Genomic DNA, 17,046 nt, shown 5'->3' on the forward strand with positions numbered 1-17,046 from the left:
TGAGCGTCACTGGGCGTGGGCACTTAGAGAACACAGTATTGTCTAGAGGTTAGAACTAGGTTTGGTTCTGGAGGTAGCAGCATAATGGGAGTGTTATATCTGAAGATACTTCTACAGCATCTACTTCTATACTTCCATGATTGACGCTCCTGAGCGGCAGCTAGACATTATCGTGGCTCCCTAAAGGAGGTTAACTGTGAACCCCTGATATATAAACTGTAAAATGGGGCGTCAATGGTGAATTTACATTTGAATAGATTTGAAACAAGAGATGGCTTCTTCCAGTCCACAACGTCAAGAGCCCAGGGAAGCATATTTGATATCCGAGGTTTGCGCCAAACTCCTCTTCATACATAGCAGTTGAATTATTAATTGTCAATCACTTGTTTTTTTTTAATAATGAAGGGTTATAGCTTGCTGTTGGGACTTCAGGACAATCCAGAAGTGCCTAGAGAGGTGGAGGTACATCTTAAGAAGAACCGGAGCACGGCCATACTCGAGACGATGCATCATCAACACTGATGGTAAGCGAGATATCTGCCCACCTTCAGATAACCGGGCACCAAAGAAATACCACCTCCGATTATCAGCAGTAGAACGCATTGATTTCATTATATAGAGACCAGAACAAGGTTTCTATGAAGATTTCTTGGCCACCACCTCAAGGTTCGGTCTTTCTCTAAATCAGCAAACCAAGATCTTATTTAACTTTAACTTCTAAAAGTCAACACCATGAAATGGAAAAGCCTCCATGCTGGTTATTACAGACTTGCCGGGTACATCTACAAGAATATACAATAAACTATGTCTGTCCCATATGCAGTCAATTTCCTAGCACTCAATGGAAGGCGCAGAGATACTGGCAGCCTCTGGTCATCATTACAGCATAGCCCTGACTGATCTGCCTGAAGGATCCTAGCCAAGTCTACAGACAGCGAATCTATTGCAATGTTGAAGTTATTATTTAGGGGCCCATAGACATAAAATAGGGTTTAGACATTCGGAGCACTAAGATCTTTCATTGGAGAGGCACAACCAGTTTGTCAGACTTTTCCCATGCATATTCTTGTCAAAGCCGGCACAAGAACAGTACATTGGATGTCTGCAAGAAATATTTTTTCCTACCTGTCCTCCCCCGTTTCCTCATCTGGACGTAGCATTGTTCATCCTGGAATTCCTGGTTCATGACGGAGAATTAGGACACTTGCACATGGGTACGAAGCCTGTACAAACCCTGAGCACTGCCATATTGGCATTCTTGGGTGCCCTATGTATGGAGGTATTCTCCCCTAGAAGTACGCTGATGGAACAACATGCCACGGTTTAGAACATGGCACAAAAACGTCTGTATGCCTCCATATAAAATTGGGGGCATACAGGGCTTCATGTAGCTCAATGGAAACCCTATTCGGGTATGTTCACACGCAGTGACCAAAAACGTCTGAAAATACGGAGCGGTTTTCAGGCGAAAACAGCTCCTGATTTTCAGACATTTTTTTAGCAACTCACATTTTTCGCGGCGTATTTTACGGACGTTATCGGAGCTGTTTTTCAATGGAGTCAATCAAAAACGGCTCCAAAAACGGCCCAAGAAGTGACATGCACTTCTTTTTCATGGGCGACTTTTTACGCGCCATATTTTGACATCGACTCGTAAAATTACACCTCGTGGGAACAGAACACCGTAAAACCCATTGAAAGCAATAGGCAGATGTTTGTAGGCGTTTTAGGGGTCGTTTTTTCAAGCGTAATTCGAAGTGTAAAACGCCTGAATTACGTCTGAAAACACTGAGTGTGAACATACCCTTACAGCGCTGTATAAAATGGAGCCATAGTACAGCTGTGTGAATGAGCCCTAATGTTTGAAACAGTCAGAGCAATGAGAAAAAGGGAGAGGGGTGGAAGATGAGAGTTATATGCCATTCAGCAAGTGAAAATCTAGGTGACAATCTCTGTGGGCTCTGTAATGGGAATTTGTGGTTTGATTGATCGTGACGGATCCGTGCACTGATCCCATTTATTTCTATAGGACTCCAACATTTCAAAATAATAATACATAAAGATTACTCGTTATTATTTTTTTCAAATATTTTAATTTCATTATTATAACAAACAAGTCACTAAAACGACAGACTGTAGCTCTTGTGTTGTTCTGGTGAACATGACGCATACAACGCTGAAGATTTATTGTCGTTTTTGACATTTTGCGATTTACATCTACATAAACGTCAAAGCACGAACAAAAGGTTCCTTCTCGCTATTTTTAAATAGGACTTAAAAACAAACAAAACTGTACAAAACCTGATTTTCTTCTTCAAGCCCTTGAAAATGAATCTCTAAAGATATTAAAGATATATTAGATATTAAACCTCAAGAAGGTTAGTTATGAAAAAAAACAAAAACGACTTGATTGTAAGGTGAATTACAACAGTGATTGCTTTGTTTAGTGAAAAAAACACTAAAAAACACAAAAAAATTAAAATAGACAAAAAAAGAAAAGAATTGTACATATTTTAAAAAAAATAAAATTACAATATAAACCACAAAGGGAATGAAAAAATTACTATAACAGATACATAGGCCCACATTTATCATCATTATTTAAGCCAAAATAGTTTTTTATTGTAATAGGTTGCGATAAATTTATGACTGCATTTGCCCTCTTTGATAACGGTCACTACATAAATCACTGCCTAAAACGACTCCTCTTTTTTGTATGCCATGGTCTGTGTGGTGTAGAGATGCAAAAATTTTTGCAACTTTTTTAAAAAAGTTGCATTTCATAAAGGTGTCTAAATCCCGGCCCAGCAATAAGCTGCTCGCACTGTGCAATCCATTCTCACAAACTGACGTGCATGGTGCAAATGGATCTAAAGTCTGGCGCAAATGGTTAATAAATATGTCAGAGCAGATTAGACATTATTTTGGAGTAAAAGGCACTAAAAAAAAGGTGCAAATACATTGATGAACGTGGGCCATAGACTACAAAATAATTAAAAAAGTTGGACAAATAGGAACAACAAAGCTAAACAATGGGCTCATTTTCCAAGGACTGAAAGTCAAGACAAGATTACACAAGTGACCAGTAGAATAATCCAATTAAAACACCGAACATTAAAATAAATGTGTAAATCGTTACACTATCAGCCGATTTTAACAATAAAATTCTATTTTAAAAATTTGAAAACATAAAATCGGCGTTTAAACTCCAGATGCTTTACGGTTCAGCGATATCGGGGCCTGAACAGAGGCCGTACTGCAATGTCTGTGATTTGGAAGATCAACTTTGCTTCGAAAGCCTTTCTAGATCCGAAGACGCGATGCTTCACAACCGTGGTCTGGATTGTTTTGGGGGAGGGGTCTCCGTTTCCGCCTCATTAACTATTCCTTTATTCTTCGGCTGGATCTATGTCCTCCCTTTGAAAGTGTTCATACAAGTATAAGATCCAGAAAACCTGTGGATTTCTTCAAGTGCTGACTGGGGAAGAATGCTGCAGAAACACAAGATAAACAAACTGTATCATGTCTGCGTCTGGAGAAGAAAGGACGTGAAACTGAAGCAACCTGTGGTTTCATGTATACAATAGGGGAAGGAAGTGCTACCGGTCTTACTGCTGCAATTGTTTTTAGAAACAACTGACGGGGATAAGACAAAAACACAGGATGCTGAAAGAGGCTTTTAAGAGAACTCAAGAAAGTGTAGCAGGAGGGGAAAAACATTATAATAAATAACGGAGTATCTTTATCTACAGTCCCAGGATGAGGGTCAGGCAGAGTAGGCGGCTGCCTAGGGCTCCACTGAGATGGGGACACAATTTATTGACTTGAAAAAGATCCTCAGCCATTATGTTTCTTTGTTCAAACTATTGGGCACTGTGACCAAGCTGCGGAGGTACAATGAGCACTTCTCCATAGTGCTTCAGAGGGGAAATTTCATAAATGATTGTCCATCCGACCGTAATTCACAGACTGTGGGCTATCACATTTTGGAAAGCCCACCTTGGGCACGAAGAGATCTTGATGGCCATACAAATAAGATAACTGATGGCTAAATCACTTATTAGAATTATACTTGACCCATAAACTTTAATATTCAGATAGGGGACCATTGGCCTCATACATATTATAAAGTCAGCAGATCTCATCGAAATTGGTGGAATCTGCTGACAAATAGCTAATGCGTATGACCAGCTTTAGCTATAATGCAGGAAATTCATGAAATTGCAGAGGACTAAAGTCTACTACATCTGTACAGGACAAGACTGATGAGAATGGTGGAAGCAACCACAAGATCCATGTTGACTGCGACCGGGTAGACATCGGATCTACGGCTTCACCACTGCATAGTCAACCACTGAAGGACTACTCATGAAAAGATTCCATAGTAAACTTCAGATTCTTTTGTATGGCAACCATGAGGCTGGATTCACACGAGCATGTTCGGTCCGTAAAGGACGGAACGTATTTCGGCCGCAGGTTCCGGACCGAACACACTGCAGGGAGCCGGGCTCCTAGCATCATAGTTATGTACAACGCTAGGAGTCCCTGCCTCTCCGTGGAACTACTGTCCCGTACTGAAAACATGATTACAGTACGGGACAGTTGTCCCACAGCGAGGCAGGGACTCCTAGCGTCGTACATAACTATGATGCTAGGAGCCCGGCTCCCTGCAGTGTGTTCGGTCCGGGACTTGCGGCCGAAATACGTTCCGTCCTTTACGAACCAAACATGCTCGTGTGAATCCAGCCTGAGTGTAACTACCAGGTCAGTAGATATAGCAGCTTAAGGGACCCTATCGCCAATTAGAGGTAATGAGCAGTGAAATATTGAAAGCCAATCACCAGGAGACCAAGTAGTCAGACACATGGGAGTGGAAACCCAAATAATTCTAAGCTTTCGTGTCCTGAACTCTTGTTTTTGAAGGTGGTCATGGTGGAGCCCCATTCTAAGTTTAGCTGTGAGGTTCATATGGTTACTTGTCACACCTCTGGTAGTAACCGAATTTACATGTGAATTGAGTCTGTAGACATTGCCTCTTCCAGCCTACTCATATCCTAAACCTTGAGGAGCGTCATACAAGAACATTCTCCTTACCTTTTTAAGATGACAAGAAGGTGCATTGTCCAGGGGAGCAGTAACAGAGCGTGATTCTTCTGCACAGCTTCCACCGTCCTCCTAGCTACCGTTTCTGGCTTCAAAGGAGGGAATAAATGGGGAAACCTAAAAATGAAGAGAAAAAAAATTATGTATACAGTTACGTCTAGCAACATTTGTGAGATACAAAGTAATGGCCATTGGGCAGCACCAAGAAGGGTTGAGAAGGTCCTGGGAAGAGAACCACCACATAGGATCATTGGCATTCATTGGGTGCAACTGTAACATGCCCTAATCTAAAGAAACCTATCCAAGTCAACATTTTGGCCCGGTCATCAGCTCAGTGGATTTTGTCGTTACTCTGTATTAGCTCCATATAGTAGGGGCACATTTCAGTCCGACCGGTAAGAATCCCGGCATACCAGTCATGATCTATCTCTATTGTGAACTGTCAGAAGTGTGTGGCTGCACATGAAGAGATTTCACTTTCGAGACGGATGTTGCCCCGTGCCCCAAATCACAGTAAATGAATAAAGGCTCCAAAGTGAGCACAGGGTATTGACTCATGATGATTATTCTGGATGGAACCAAACTTTTCTTAGGTGGGAGCTTACGTGTCATTATATCACTTGACAGGAACGGGATATATGGTTCCAAGAGTCAATAGATCCTTTGTTCTAGGTTCTCCATGTAGGAACATTGATTTTTAGATATAGAACTGAAATTATAGAGCTGAATCTGTAATTTAACCATTTATTATATGTGCCATATATCTTATCAAGTCCAAAAAATTTGGTCGGTTTTCACGGCTGCATTGACAAAGTCAATAATAATAAATACTACATATGAAATAACTAATGCAATTGGTGCTCAGAGAGCCTCCATGATAACCCACTGATCTCATCTCACTTTTCTGCAACGTGAATGTGCCGCCTGTTTGCAAGACGTTGACATGGCCACCCCTGAACGAGACGCAGCAACACTCTACCACATGGAATTTAAGTCTGCACAAACCTGATTCTCATCCCTTGAAACATCTCCGTGTTCGTATGAAAGGGTAATACTGTTGTAGCATTAACTCCCGGGCAGTCCAACAGCCCCAAGGTCAAGCTTTCCATAAAAGCGAAGGAGGAGGCTTTAGAAGTGCAGTAGTCAATGGCACCAGGGATTGCTGATAAGGCCAGCACAGAGTTTATGCAGACAATGTGTCCATTCTGTAACTCCAACATGCGCGGCAGGAAAGCCTTAGTAGTCTGCAACAAGACAAGAACGTCAATGTAAGATTAGATTATTATATACGCGGATACTAAAGAGGCAGCTGGATATCGAGGCTTCTTTTAAGACCGGTAAATACTTGTAAGGGTATGTTCATACGATTAACAAAATACGTCTGAAAATACGGAGCTGTTTTCAATGGAAAACAACTCCTGATTTTCAGAAGTTTTTTGAGCAACTCGCGTTTTTCGTAGCATTGTCTACGGCCGTTTTTGGATCTGTTTTCAATAGAGTCTATGAGAAAACGGCTCCAAAAACGTCCCAAGAAGTGTCCTGCACTTCTTTTGACGAGCCGTCATTTTACGCGCCGTATTTTGACAGTGATACGTAAAACGACAGCTCGTCTGCACAGAACATCGTATGACCCATTGCAAGCAATGGGCAGATTTTTGCCGACGTATTGGAGGCGTAATTCGAGGCGTAAAACGCCTCCATTACGTCTGAAAAGAGGTCATGTGCACATACCCTAAGATGGCAGAATATTGCTCTGGAAAGAGAACGGTTCTCATTTTGCTGACACTGATCTAGTAGAATTAAAGGGCAACTAAACTTTTAAAAAACTTTTGACGTCATAAGTTTTCATCAGTGGGGGTTTGAGCACTGAGACCCCCACCGATCGATTAAATGAAGCAGAAGCTTGGAAAGCCGATCAGAAACGAAGTGGCACAGTGCACACCCGAGCGCTTCTGTAAGCAGACAATAAGCAGACCACAAAGTGTCCACCTGCTGGGACCCCCAGTGATCATCTGTGGGGGATACCTGGCTGAAAGTGTTCAATTCCCCTGCGGCGCCACCACAGGGAAAACTATGAACTACACAATGCTCATTCACATCAATAGGTTGTCTCTATAATACAGGACAGGTCCTCCAGAGCGAGAGAGATGCTCCTTGACCACCCCCCCCTATTAACTCAGAATTCCCTAATAGGGTGTATGAAAATGGGTTCTTTAAACTGGACAATTCTTTTTACAAATGATGTGGTGGCATTTTAACACATTACAGCTGCACCCAGACCACCTATGATTCTACTGATCTCAACTTTGCCCAACATAGGATACTATCTCAGATGTCATTGTAATGCAGGCACTAAAATGTCCGGCCTTAAAGTTGAGTGTCATGGTCATACTCAATTAATTTCTATAAAGTGCCAAGCAGTGCCAAAGCTTCACCCTGGGGTCAGAGTTATCACTAATCCCAGGGTGTGCCATTTCCATATATAAATATAGGGGCAGATTTATTATCGTTCTTGCGCCAGAATTCTGCTTTTTTTTTTGGGGGGGGGGGGGGCAAATCAAGTTTAGAAAATGTATTATTGATTTGCGCCAAAAAGAAAAAGATGTTTGCGCCTCACTAGACACTTTTCAAAAAGGTGGAAGAACTGGAACAGTAACTCACCCAAAACTGTCCTAATGTGTTTATGTGTTGGGACTTCAGAAGAGCATCGTCATCGCTGTCCATAAAGCTCTTCCCATGAACAACTGCAGCATTGTTTACTAAAATGGTGACATCGCCAACCTGGAAAATTAAAAAAATTTAAAAAAGTGTACAAAATACAAATCAATGCCAGAAATTGTTCCATAGATCAAACCAAATTAAAATACAAGGACATTGTTAGACTGGTGCATCTGTACTGGGAAGGGCAATATGATATCAATAGGGTCAAGAAGTACGTAAGATCCCAAGAAGAGCTTCCCCTCTATCCATAGTAGTCTGGACAGGGGAGTGAGATGGCCTCAAAGCAAAGATACAAATAAGGCCCCTTTCAGGATCTGCTTGACGCCACCACAGAGAGTCCTAGTGCCCCCATCTCATTTCATGCCGCAAGTATCTATTCTACTGGACACACCACATTCATGTGCAGTTTCTTCCCACCCATTAAAATAGGGACCAGACCAGCTTGGAATAGGTCCCCCTCTTTCTAGGGGCCCCATAGAAGCTGCATGGGCTCCCTCCATGCTATGTGCACTATTGGGTCTTACCTTTTCCCGGACTGCCTTCGCTTGCTGGTAAACTTCTTCTCTGTTGCCAACGTCACAAATAAAATAATGGCATTCAGTCCCCATCTGTTTAATTTCTTCAGCAGTTTCCTTGAGGCATTTTTCTGTTCTTCCCCATAAAATTATCTACAAAGACAAAAAAAAACAACACATTAAATACACATTCTGAATAGATCCAGCGCTACAACCAGGTTTTTCATGAAATGTTGAGGTTAAGGAGCGAGAACAGGAGAGCCCTATTTGAAAAGGTTCTTCTTAAACCAGACAACTTCTTTAAGGCCCTGTTCTCCCAGCGCTAAAAAAAAAAAACACAAAAAAACAACGACGTGTAAAAATTTTTAGCATTTTTGTAAAGCGCTTCTGACGCGTTTTCGGCGCTTTTTTGCCACGCAATTAGGACTCCCATTGATTAAGGGAATTAGGCGCGTTTTTTTACGTGCCAAAGAATTGTCCTGACGCTTCTTTTTTTATGAAATGCGCGCTTACAAAAAAAAGTCGTATGCACTAACAATGCGCTTTCCCATTGATGTTAATGGGAAGCTTAAGTCATGTGTTTTTTACGCATTTTTCGGCGCATAAAAATCGAAAACGTGTCATACGGCGTGTATGACGAGTTTTCAATTTTTATGCGCCGAAAAACGCGTCAAAAACACATGATTTAAGCTTCCCATTAACATCAATGGGAAAGCGCATTGTTAGTGCATACGACACTTTTTTGTGTGAACAGGGCCTAAGTGATTGACGGCAAAAAAAGTCTTTCAGACACAAGGTAAGAGTTTATTCGATGGGGAAGGCATGGCTTTTTTGCTTTACCACTAGGTGGCAGAATTTCCCATTTTGTAGGGCAAGAAATAAGTCGAAAAAAAATACAGATTTACATCAATGGGGCCAATAAATGTTGTCTTTTCCCACTATAGTCCCCTTTTACCCACCCAGATAGTTCTGCTGATGGCACCATTCTTGGGCCCAAAATGACCATTTCCCTGATAACAAATTAATCTGTGATAAGTTATCCGGCATGATGGGAGTTGTAGTTTTACAACAGCTGGAGAACCACAGTTTGGAGACCACTGATCTGATAGGATGCAAGAACTGATGGAAGTTTGTGGCCCAGTAAAGTAACGGCCAATTTGCTTCATTGATGGGACAATTTTGGACTTTGATCACGTTGCATTGAGCTCTGGTCAGGACAGGGATCAAAGCCGGTTTACCACTATTTATATTCCTGATGATCTCCCTAGATACAGTCAGTGTTACCATCTTATTGTGGCCATAAAAGGGAATTATAGGAGACTTTATGGCCTGAGCAAACATATAATTACAGCAAATCCTAGTTCTCCTGCAAAATATTCTGTGCTATTGTAATATCCAAAACCATTGAAACAATGCACAAAAGCATATATATATATATATATATCTTATATATTTTATAATATATATATATATATCCGATATATATTATGTATGTGACTCCATGTCCTCAAGGATCCTTTACCTTCATTTTGACACAAAGAATTATCACCCTATTATAGGAGGTAGGTGGATCACAGGAGTTTCATCGTGTTGGTGAAAAAGCCTATGGTATCTATCAGGATGATAGCCAAGTAGCCCAAATCACAATCCATTGAGACTTTTATATACGTACTGATAATCCGGTAGATGCTTTTCTGCTGATAATCCGTGTTGCATGTAACAATGCAATCGCACAAATGTTTCTGTATTTTAGTGATCCTGTCCCTTTAACACGGAGGTAGATACAAAGATTTGCACCTGTGAATGGAATGCGTGTTCTTAAAGGGTAACGCCGATCTTAAAGGGGTCCTATGAGATTACAAAAAAGCTGCAATATCAGACACAGACCATGGTCGAGAGTGGCGCTGTTTCTAAAAAAAAAAAAAAAAACACAAAAAAACCAACAGCAACGGTATACTATATATTGCAGGATGCACCACCAGCATGTAGCAGATGGCCACTATTCCTTATTGCACGACATAGGAATATAGCTAATCTTTTTATAGAAGTGATCAATGGGGGTGGGGCTGGTGGGTCGCCTTTTGTGCCGACAGTCAGATACATTTGCATTATCCTTTCATAATTCTAAAATAAAAACAAAAACATTGCCCCACAAAAAGAGTAAAAAATAGCACAGCTGGCAATGAAAGGGCTTCAATGTGAGAGTGGGCACCTGGCCTTAAAGAAATCCGGTCACTCAATACTTAGTGTCATCAATTCTATATAACTATACTTCCAACGAAGTACACAAGAGCTTCACTTTTCTTATGACCAGTCTCCCGTAAAAAAAAAAAAAAGGATAAAATGACCTAAAAATAAATCCACGTGTCTAAACACTCAACAGCACAATCACAGTCCCGTTTCCCCCGATCTGATCATATCCACCTAGTTCATGCAGTACATGAAGGTCACCATGTCTTCATTATAGCTACCAGATGTTTTCTAACATATGGGGCGAAAGTTCACGGTCTGTACTGCTCCAAGATTAAAAAGGAACAAAGAGACTTTTTCGTTTACACCACCCAGTGGATGACCTCGTAAAAATTAACAATACACCGGTCACCTGCAGACCAGACACGTTAGGTAATAAAGGTTTTATTACAGTTGACAGGAAATGTGATTTTTACTGGAGTTTAAAAAGAAAATAAAAATGTAAAAAATCAGTAAAAATAAATCACCCGTATTCAATAAAGAACAAAAAAAAGTTTTGCACACTTTGTAAAGTTCATGGACAGATAGCTTCCCCTCCTGGATGGGATCCAGACACTATTCTCTTTGATTACCTCCCTACTGAACAAGACACACTCTTCTTTCAAATAATTACTGACCAGAAAATTGACTAGGGCAGCGGCCCGGTGAGGCGGCAAATCCCTGTAGAGTCAGGCCTGCCCTGAAAAGCATTCTGCCCTGATGTTACCTCTCATTGACCCCAGGGGGGCTGGCAGCCCTCGAGGCAGGTGGAATGTGCGCGCATTATTCTGCAGCGGACAATGTAAGCCACCTGATAATCAGAATTGAGTAGATGGCAATGATCTGAGAGGCCACCTGAAACTATTTCAGGAACCCCCACCCCCTCTTTTAATTAGCACAAATTACGCTGGACAATACTGAGGTTTGATAGGATTACGGATTTGGTAAAATGTTATATAACGGTGAATAGTGAAAGGCCGGTTTCATCTGTACATTGAATACATGGTGTCACTTGAGAAGGTATTTTTGAAGAACTCTATGTAACTAAATCGAGCTTCATTTCTCTTGACAGAAGAGTCGGAAGTATTAGGATTGGGTTCCTTATGAAGAGGCAATTACCATCCATTTTTGGAGATGCCTACTCCATCTGGTAAGAAAAAAAACCTCCGAAAGAAACCCAAAAACATTCATATACATGGATTGCTTCTCATGATCGGTCATGAGGATGAAGCCGAATTTTGGGTCACTGATGCATTGTAATGAAAGTCGTACCTGTTGATACCACCTGCATCTGGACATCTTGGTGAAGACATATTTACTGCTAAATTAGAAGTCTTCTCAGGGGGTTTATCTTCTAAAGTAAATTGATTATGTTTTTACGCCCTCTTTCAATTTGGTTTCTACATATCATGTTGGCACAAGGTAAAGGAAATGGATAATTCCAACAGTCTCAGCTGTACCAATGTATTTTGTGTCCTCCTAGTGAGCAATGAGGTGGACACCCATGTTTTGTCTGGTCTACAAGTCAACTTCTGCTTCCGTCTGAGTGTCAAGTACAGGAAACCGGTTAAAAAAGGAAACTATTTTATCTTATCCTGTCCATCCAGGTGCACAAGTCTAAGTTCTGGAAAATAAGCATTCAGAAAAGCAGAAATTAGGATGGAAGATTTGTCTCGAATGTGCTAAATGTTGGAATTGACGAGATCATAAATGTCCTCATTGCAACAAAGTGGCCGTGTTCTAGGAGGAGTTCATTCCAGCTTCTACAAGTAGAATAGCAATATATTAAGGAATTGCCGATTATACAATTCCCTAATAGGGAATACCATGAATTGGTATTGGGCCTAACATACACAACACATCTACAAAGATGAGAGGGTTGAAAGTCTTCCGAACAAGTCTGGCGCCATGTTTTTTGGAAGACAAGAGGTTAGAAAAACTGCAACGTAGTCAATATATTCTCTAGCCATTTGGTATAGAATTAGATTGACACTGCCATTTGGTTCTTCGTTCAGGGGTTTAATGGAGCTTTCGGTCACTTTTGATAGCATTTATAAGCCAATGGTGTGTGTTGGGTGTCATGCAACGGATCTGGCAAAGCGTCATGGCTTTTGCTATAAACACAAGCCATGACACCATTGTGAACGGAGTCTTAAAGAGGTTTTCACGCATTTAACATTGATGGATTATCCCAAGATAAAGTCATCAATGTTTGATAGGTGCGGGAACGAATCCAGCCAATCATAAGAATGAACGCTCAGTGTAATTTCACCAGACACAGCACTGCTCTTATCCATGAACCAAATGAATGCGGCTGGGCTGTAATACCAGGCACAGCCACCAAACAAGAGCGGCGCGGTGTTGAAAAAAAACATGCACTTTTGTACTCACGATCGTGGGGTCATTGAGCCAATGACCCTATGAGCTCCTATTTGCTTTGTGCTATATGTTTTTCTGTTCACATAATAAAGATTTTGATCATCCATTTAATGAGGGTTAAAAATACCAAAAATTCTTGACAATTCAATATGAGCAATAAAATCGCTTTCTCCAGACTTTTTTTGGCAATGCAAAAAGCTTCATTTAGATAAGACTGATAGAAACGCATCGTCCATGTGGTCAAACCAGTAAGTTCCAGTAAACTTCTCACAATGAACCGAATGCAAAGGTTTAATGCTAATAACCACTAATCTGCTAACACTTTGCAATTAGTTTTAACTAAAAACAAATCACTTGTCTCTCTCGGCCATTGTTATCCAAATACAGTATTGTGGAGGTGACAAGGCCAACCACTTACCAATCCTGAATATGCACAACTGTAGATTAAGCCTCACATGCCCATTCTTTTGTGGAATTATTAAAACAAGGTAGGGTGTGGGTAGGTTGTTTGCAAAAAAAGGTCAAGTAGGAGTCAACTTTTGCAATCCTATTAACACGAGGTTAGGGTCATCGTAAGTGCAGTCTCCTTACGGCTTCAAGGGTCTCAAAAAGTTACTCTGTAAAACTTAAGCAAATGGGGGAGGTAAGGCTGCATTCAGCGGTAGTGCGATGGTGCAGGTCCTATATCCGAAAACCATGGAAAATTTTGGAAAAAGTCCAGAGGAAAGTATTGCTTACTTATGGAAGGGACATGATCAACTCAAGATTATGCCTGAACGAATACAAAGGAGAGGCACCCTAACATACACATTAACCCCTAACATGTTAGAAGATGGGCAGTTCCATGTAGAAAAACGTACAGCGATGTGGGATACGGAAAAGACCCCCCAAAAAACGAAATGTTGACATACCACAAATTTTAAAGAGTCTAAACTGATTGCATGATCAAATGGTATAGGATGGGGGGCATTATTTATTTACCAGTGCTCCTGGTAGGCAGCTCTATATGGACAGGATATGCCCATTGCTATGAATGTTTCTAGTGCATTATATTATAGTCCAAGCTATTGTCTAATGGGTTTTCCGATACCGTGTACCCACATAAGAGGACAAAATCCATATTTTTAGGGTGTAGGCTGCAGACAGAGTTTTTATATTACACATGAGACTCCGACTGTAAAAGACTTTTCATTGTAAAGCCACAGAACCTGCAGTAGTTATAGACGAATAGACCATCAAAGAAAAAAATGGGAATGGAAGGCATCCGTAAACTTGCCAATTATGGGGGTGGGTTGGATCGGTGCCAGCCATTTGCTGTAGGAGATCTGGTACCGTTAACTTGTCCATGCCCCGTCTGGCATAGCTAGGGTAGGCATAGTCATTGCTAAGTACTGGAGCCCATCATTGCCGCACTTCCTCCGAGAGTGGTAAACAAGTGTAGTGATGTCATTAAGAATTGGCTGACCTGCCGATGAACCCTGGGCTGTAAATGAGAAGGTGCCAACGCTCCCTCTCCTGCTATACGCAGACTCACGCAGGGGCTAAAGTGTCACTGACCAAACCACAAGAGCTTTACTAAAAGAGAAAGACAATGGAGACAGTGCAAGCCTTTGATGCTCCTGCACTTTTATATTCTCTCCTCATTTCATGTGTCTTGGGCACCGGGTATTTGACACAGGATATGTTTTTGATGGAAGAAAGTCATAAAAACTGGTGGGAAATGACACATTGGGTTCCTGAGAAGTGGCCGCTGGGTGTTAGGAAGGAAAGGATGCAAATAAAGAAGACACATGGAGTCAGCCGGATACGAAGAAAAAAAAAAAAAAAAAATGCTACTAGGGAATGGCGACATATTTTTGGCCTAAGGTGGTAATGGTTCCATAAAGAGAGCGGTTAATATGAAAGCATTGATGCTAGAGGTTCTAGAAGAGATGTAAAGGGTATCTACTTTAAAAAAATGGACCACATATAGGAGTAGGACCATATCCGGCATCTTCAATCTCCTCAGTGTGCCAACTTGGATAGTCAGATGTTACGATAGGGATCACATGATGTGATCTGGTACTCCTTAAAAATAGAATATTTCTCAGGAGGCTAAGGCTGGGTTCACAGATACCGTTTGGAAGTTTGAGGCAGAATTTCCTCTCCCTGCACGCGGATTTTTGCTGCGTTTTTCACCCGTGGCCATTGAGTGCCGCGGGCATAAAACTCTGCGAAATACACTTTCTCTGCCTCCCATTGATGTCAATGGGAGGTCAGAGGCGTAAACGCCCGAAAATAGGGCATGTCCCTCCTTTCTCCCAAGAGACGGTTTTACTGCTCGCGGGAAAAAAAAAAGACACCTCCGCCTCCCATTGAAATCAATGGGAGGCATTTTCGGGACATTTTTGGCGAGTTTTGCGGCGCGGTTTCCTCGTCAAAAGACTCTGTGTGAACCCAGCCTTAGAATATGTCAAATAGCACTGCAAACAAGCTAAATAGATCACTGAGGGAAGTCCTCACATATAAGCTTTGCCAACCCCACCCCAGCTAAATTTATGAGATGTTAACCTCGTTGGTTCAGCCCCTTTTACCCAATCTGCCATGCAAAATAATCACCTATAGACCAACAATGAAATAAGATCATGAAACTCTCTGAATATATTATGAAGCAATGATAGAACTTCTAATAAATCATCCAGATTTTTTTTAGGTGGTCCTGGAGGAGACTAAAAAGCCACAGCAGCAAAATAATGTGTGTTCTGGAAAACTACTAACATATTAATCCAAGTTTAGAGAACGAGACGGCTACTTATCGAAACCACATATTACATGTAAAAATATAAAACACGTCTTCATAAAGAGGTCACCTAAATCCCTTTATCTCAAGAATATAAATGTAATCTGTGATTAATAAGCTCGGGATACCTAATAATTAGACCCAGCCATGAGAAGTTCCTTTCATCTTCCCTTTGGGAAATTAAGATTGCCTCTAATTCGGGAGGTTTTTTTAAGACTCTGGAGAACTGGTATAATCATTCCTGGAATCGCTCTACAGAATACTATTACACAAATGAAGGAATGAGCGCTGTACAAATTGTGGCCTTCAGCTATAAGCTTTCAACATCTCTTCATACCAACAGCTCCAAAACCAATCCCATATATTGTTTATTATTTTAATATTGAAAGACTGATCTGTACGACCCTATTAAATGAGCCAATTTCAAGTCGTTTTACATATCCTTGGGTATGTCAGAAGATTAAAGTGGGTGGGCTCTTCAAGCCAATATCTCACTAATGCCTTGGACGATGGGCTCCTACCACTCGGTTAACTGCCAGATGCCCTTTGGGAGAACTGGAGTTTTCCGTAGCCAGGAATAATAGCCAGTTGGCAAGGTTTAGCAGTTAAATGGCAGGACTCCTTGTTCCTGGCATCAGTAAGAGCCCTAGCTCAAAGACTCATACCATTGTAGTAATCTCACGAGTACACATGAACATGGGGAATGTTCTTTAGGTGTCCGAACCAAGTTACCCAAGAACTTATCAAACTATAATTCACGCCCAAATTGACCTAAACTTTAACAGATATGGAACCCAAAGTCTGGTTACTTCATACAGCAATATATGTTTCTATAGGGGACCCTGGAGGGAACTGGTTCTCTGTGGGGAGATAAAGCTGGTGTAGGGAGTCTAACAGGCAATGCTGATGTTCCTAGTCATGTTTCAAGGCTCTTTAATGGGTCGGCCATTATCGTACAAGGTAGCTACCAATAGGAGAGCTCATTTGCATATCTATAGGGTAGATATGGGTCATCTGATTTGATGGCTCAATGGTCTCATTTCATTGCAGGGGTACATTCATACTCCAGTTTAGCTCCAATCATGTTAAATTGTATTGCGTAAAGATTAGGGGGCAATGTTGGAGACATCTCATGCCACTTATCTTCAGGGACACAATAGGATAAGACCGGAGAAATCCATTCTGGGTTCCTTCCTGACAACAGCCTTTGGACAAGGGTCCCCGTAGAAATAAAGAAAAATTTAAAAGTAATTCACCCAAGATGAAATCTCAGCAGACAATTTACATTTTATTCAAGGCTGCAAAACAACGGTCTGGCCA

General features: G+C 41.2%; 1 protein-coding gene across 1 annotated transcript in view; it reads right to left on the bottom strand.

Annotated features, from left to right (window-relative positions):
* Positions 1–2,523: 2,523 nt before the first annotated feature.
* Positions 2,524–17,046, bottom strand: part of DHRS3 (dehydrogenase/reductase 3) — a 29,682-nt gene continuing 15,159 nt past the window's right edge. The window contains exons 2-6 of the mRNA XM_075839510.1: positions 8,349–8,492; positions 7,765–7,884; positions 6,109–6,347; positions 5,095–5,220; positions 2,524–3,491 (exon numbers count right to left, since the gene is read on the bottom strand). Of these exons, the coding sequence (XP_075695625.1) occupies positions 3,407–3,491; positions 5,095–5,220; positions 6,109–6,347; positions 7,765–7,884; positions 8,349–8,492 (714 nt within the window). The 3' untranslated portion in view covers positions 2,524–3,406. The remainder of the gene's footprint in view (positions 3,492–5,094; positions 5,221–6,108; positions 6,348–7,764; positions 7,885–8,348; positions 8,493–17,046) is intronic.

Source organism: Rhinoderma darwinii, chromosome 10 (assembly GCF_050947455.1).
Source record: "Rhinoderma darwinii isolate aRhiDar2 chromosome 10, aRhiDar2.hap1, whole genome shotgun sequence".
NCBI lineage: Eukaryota > Metazoa > Chordata > Amphibia > Anura > Rhinodermatidae > Rhinoderma > Rhinoderma darwinii.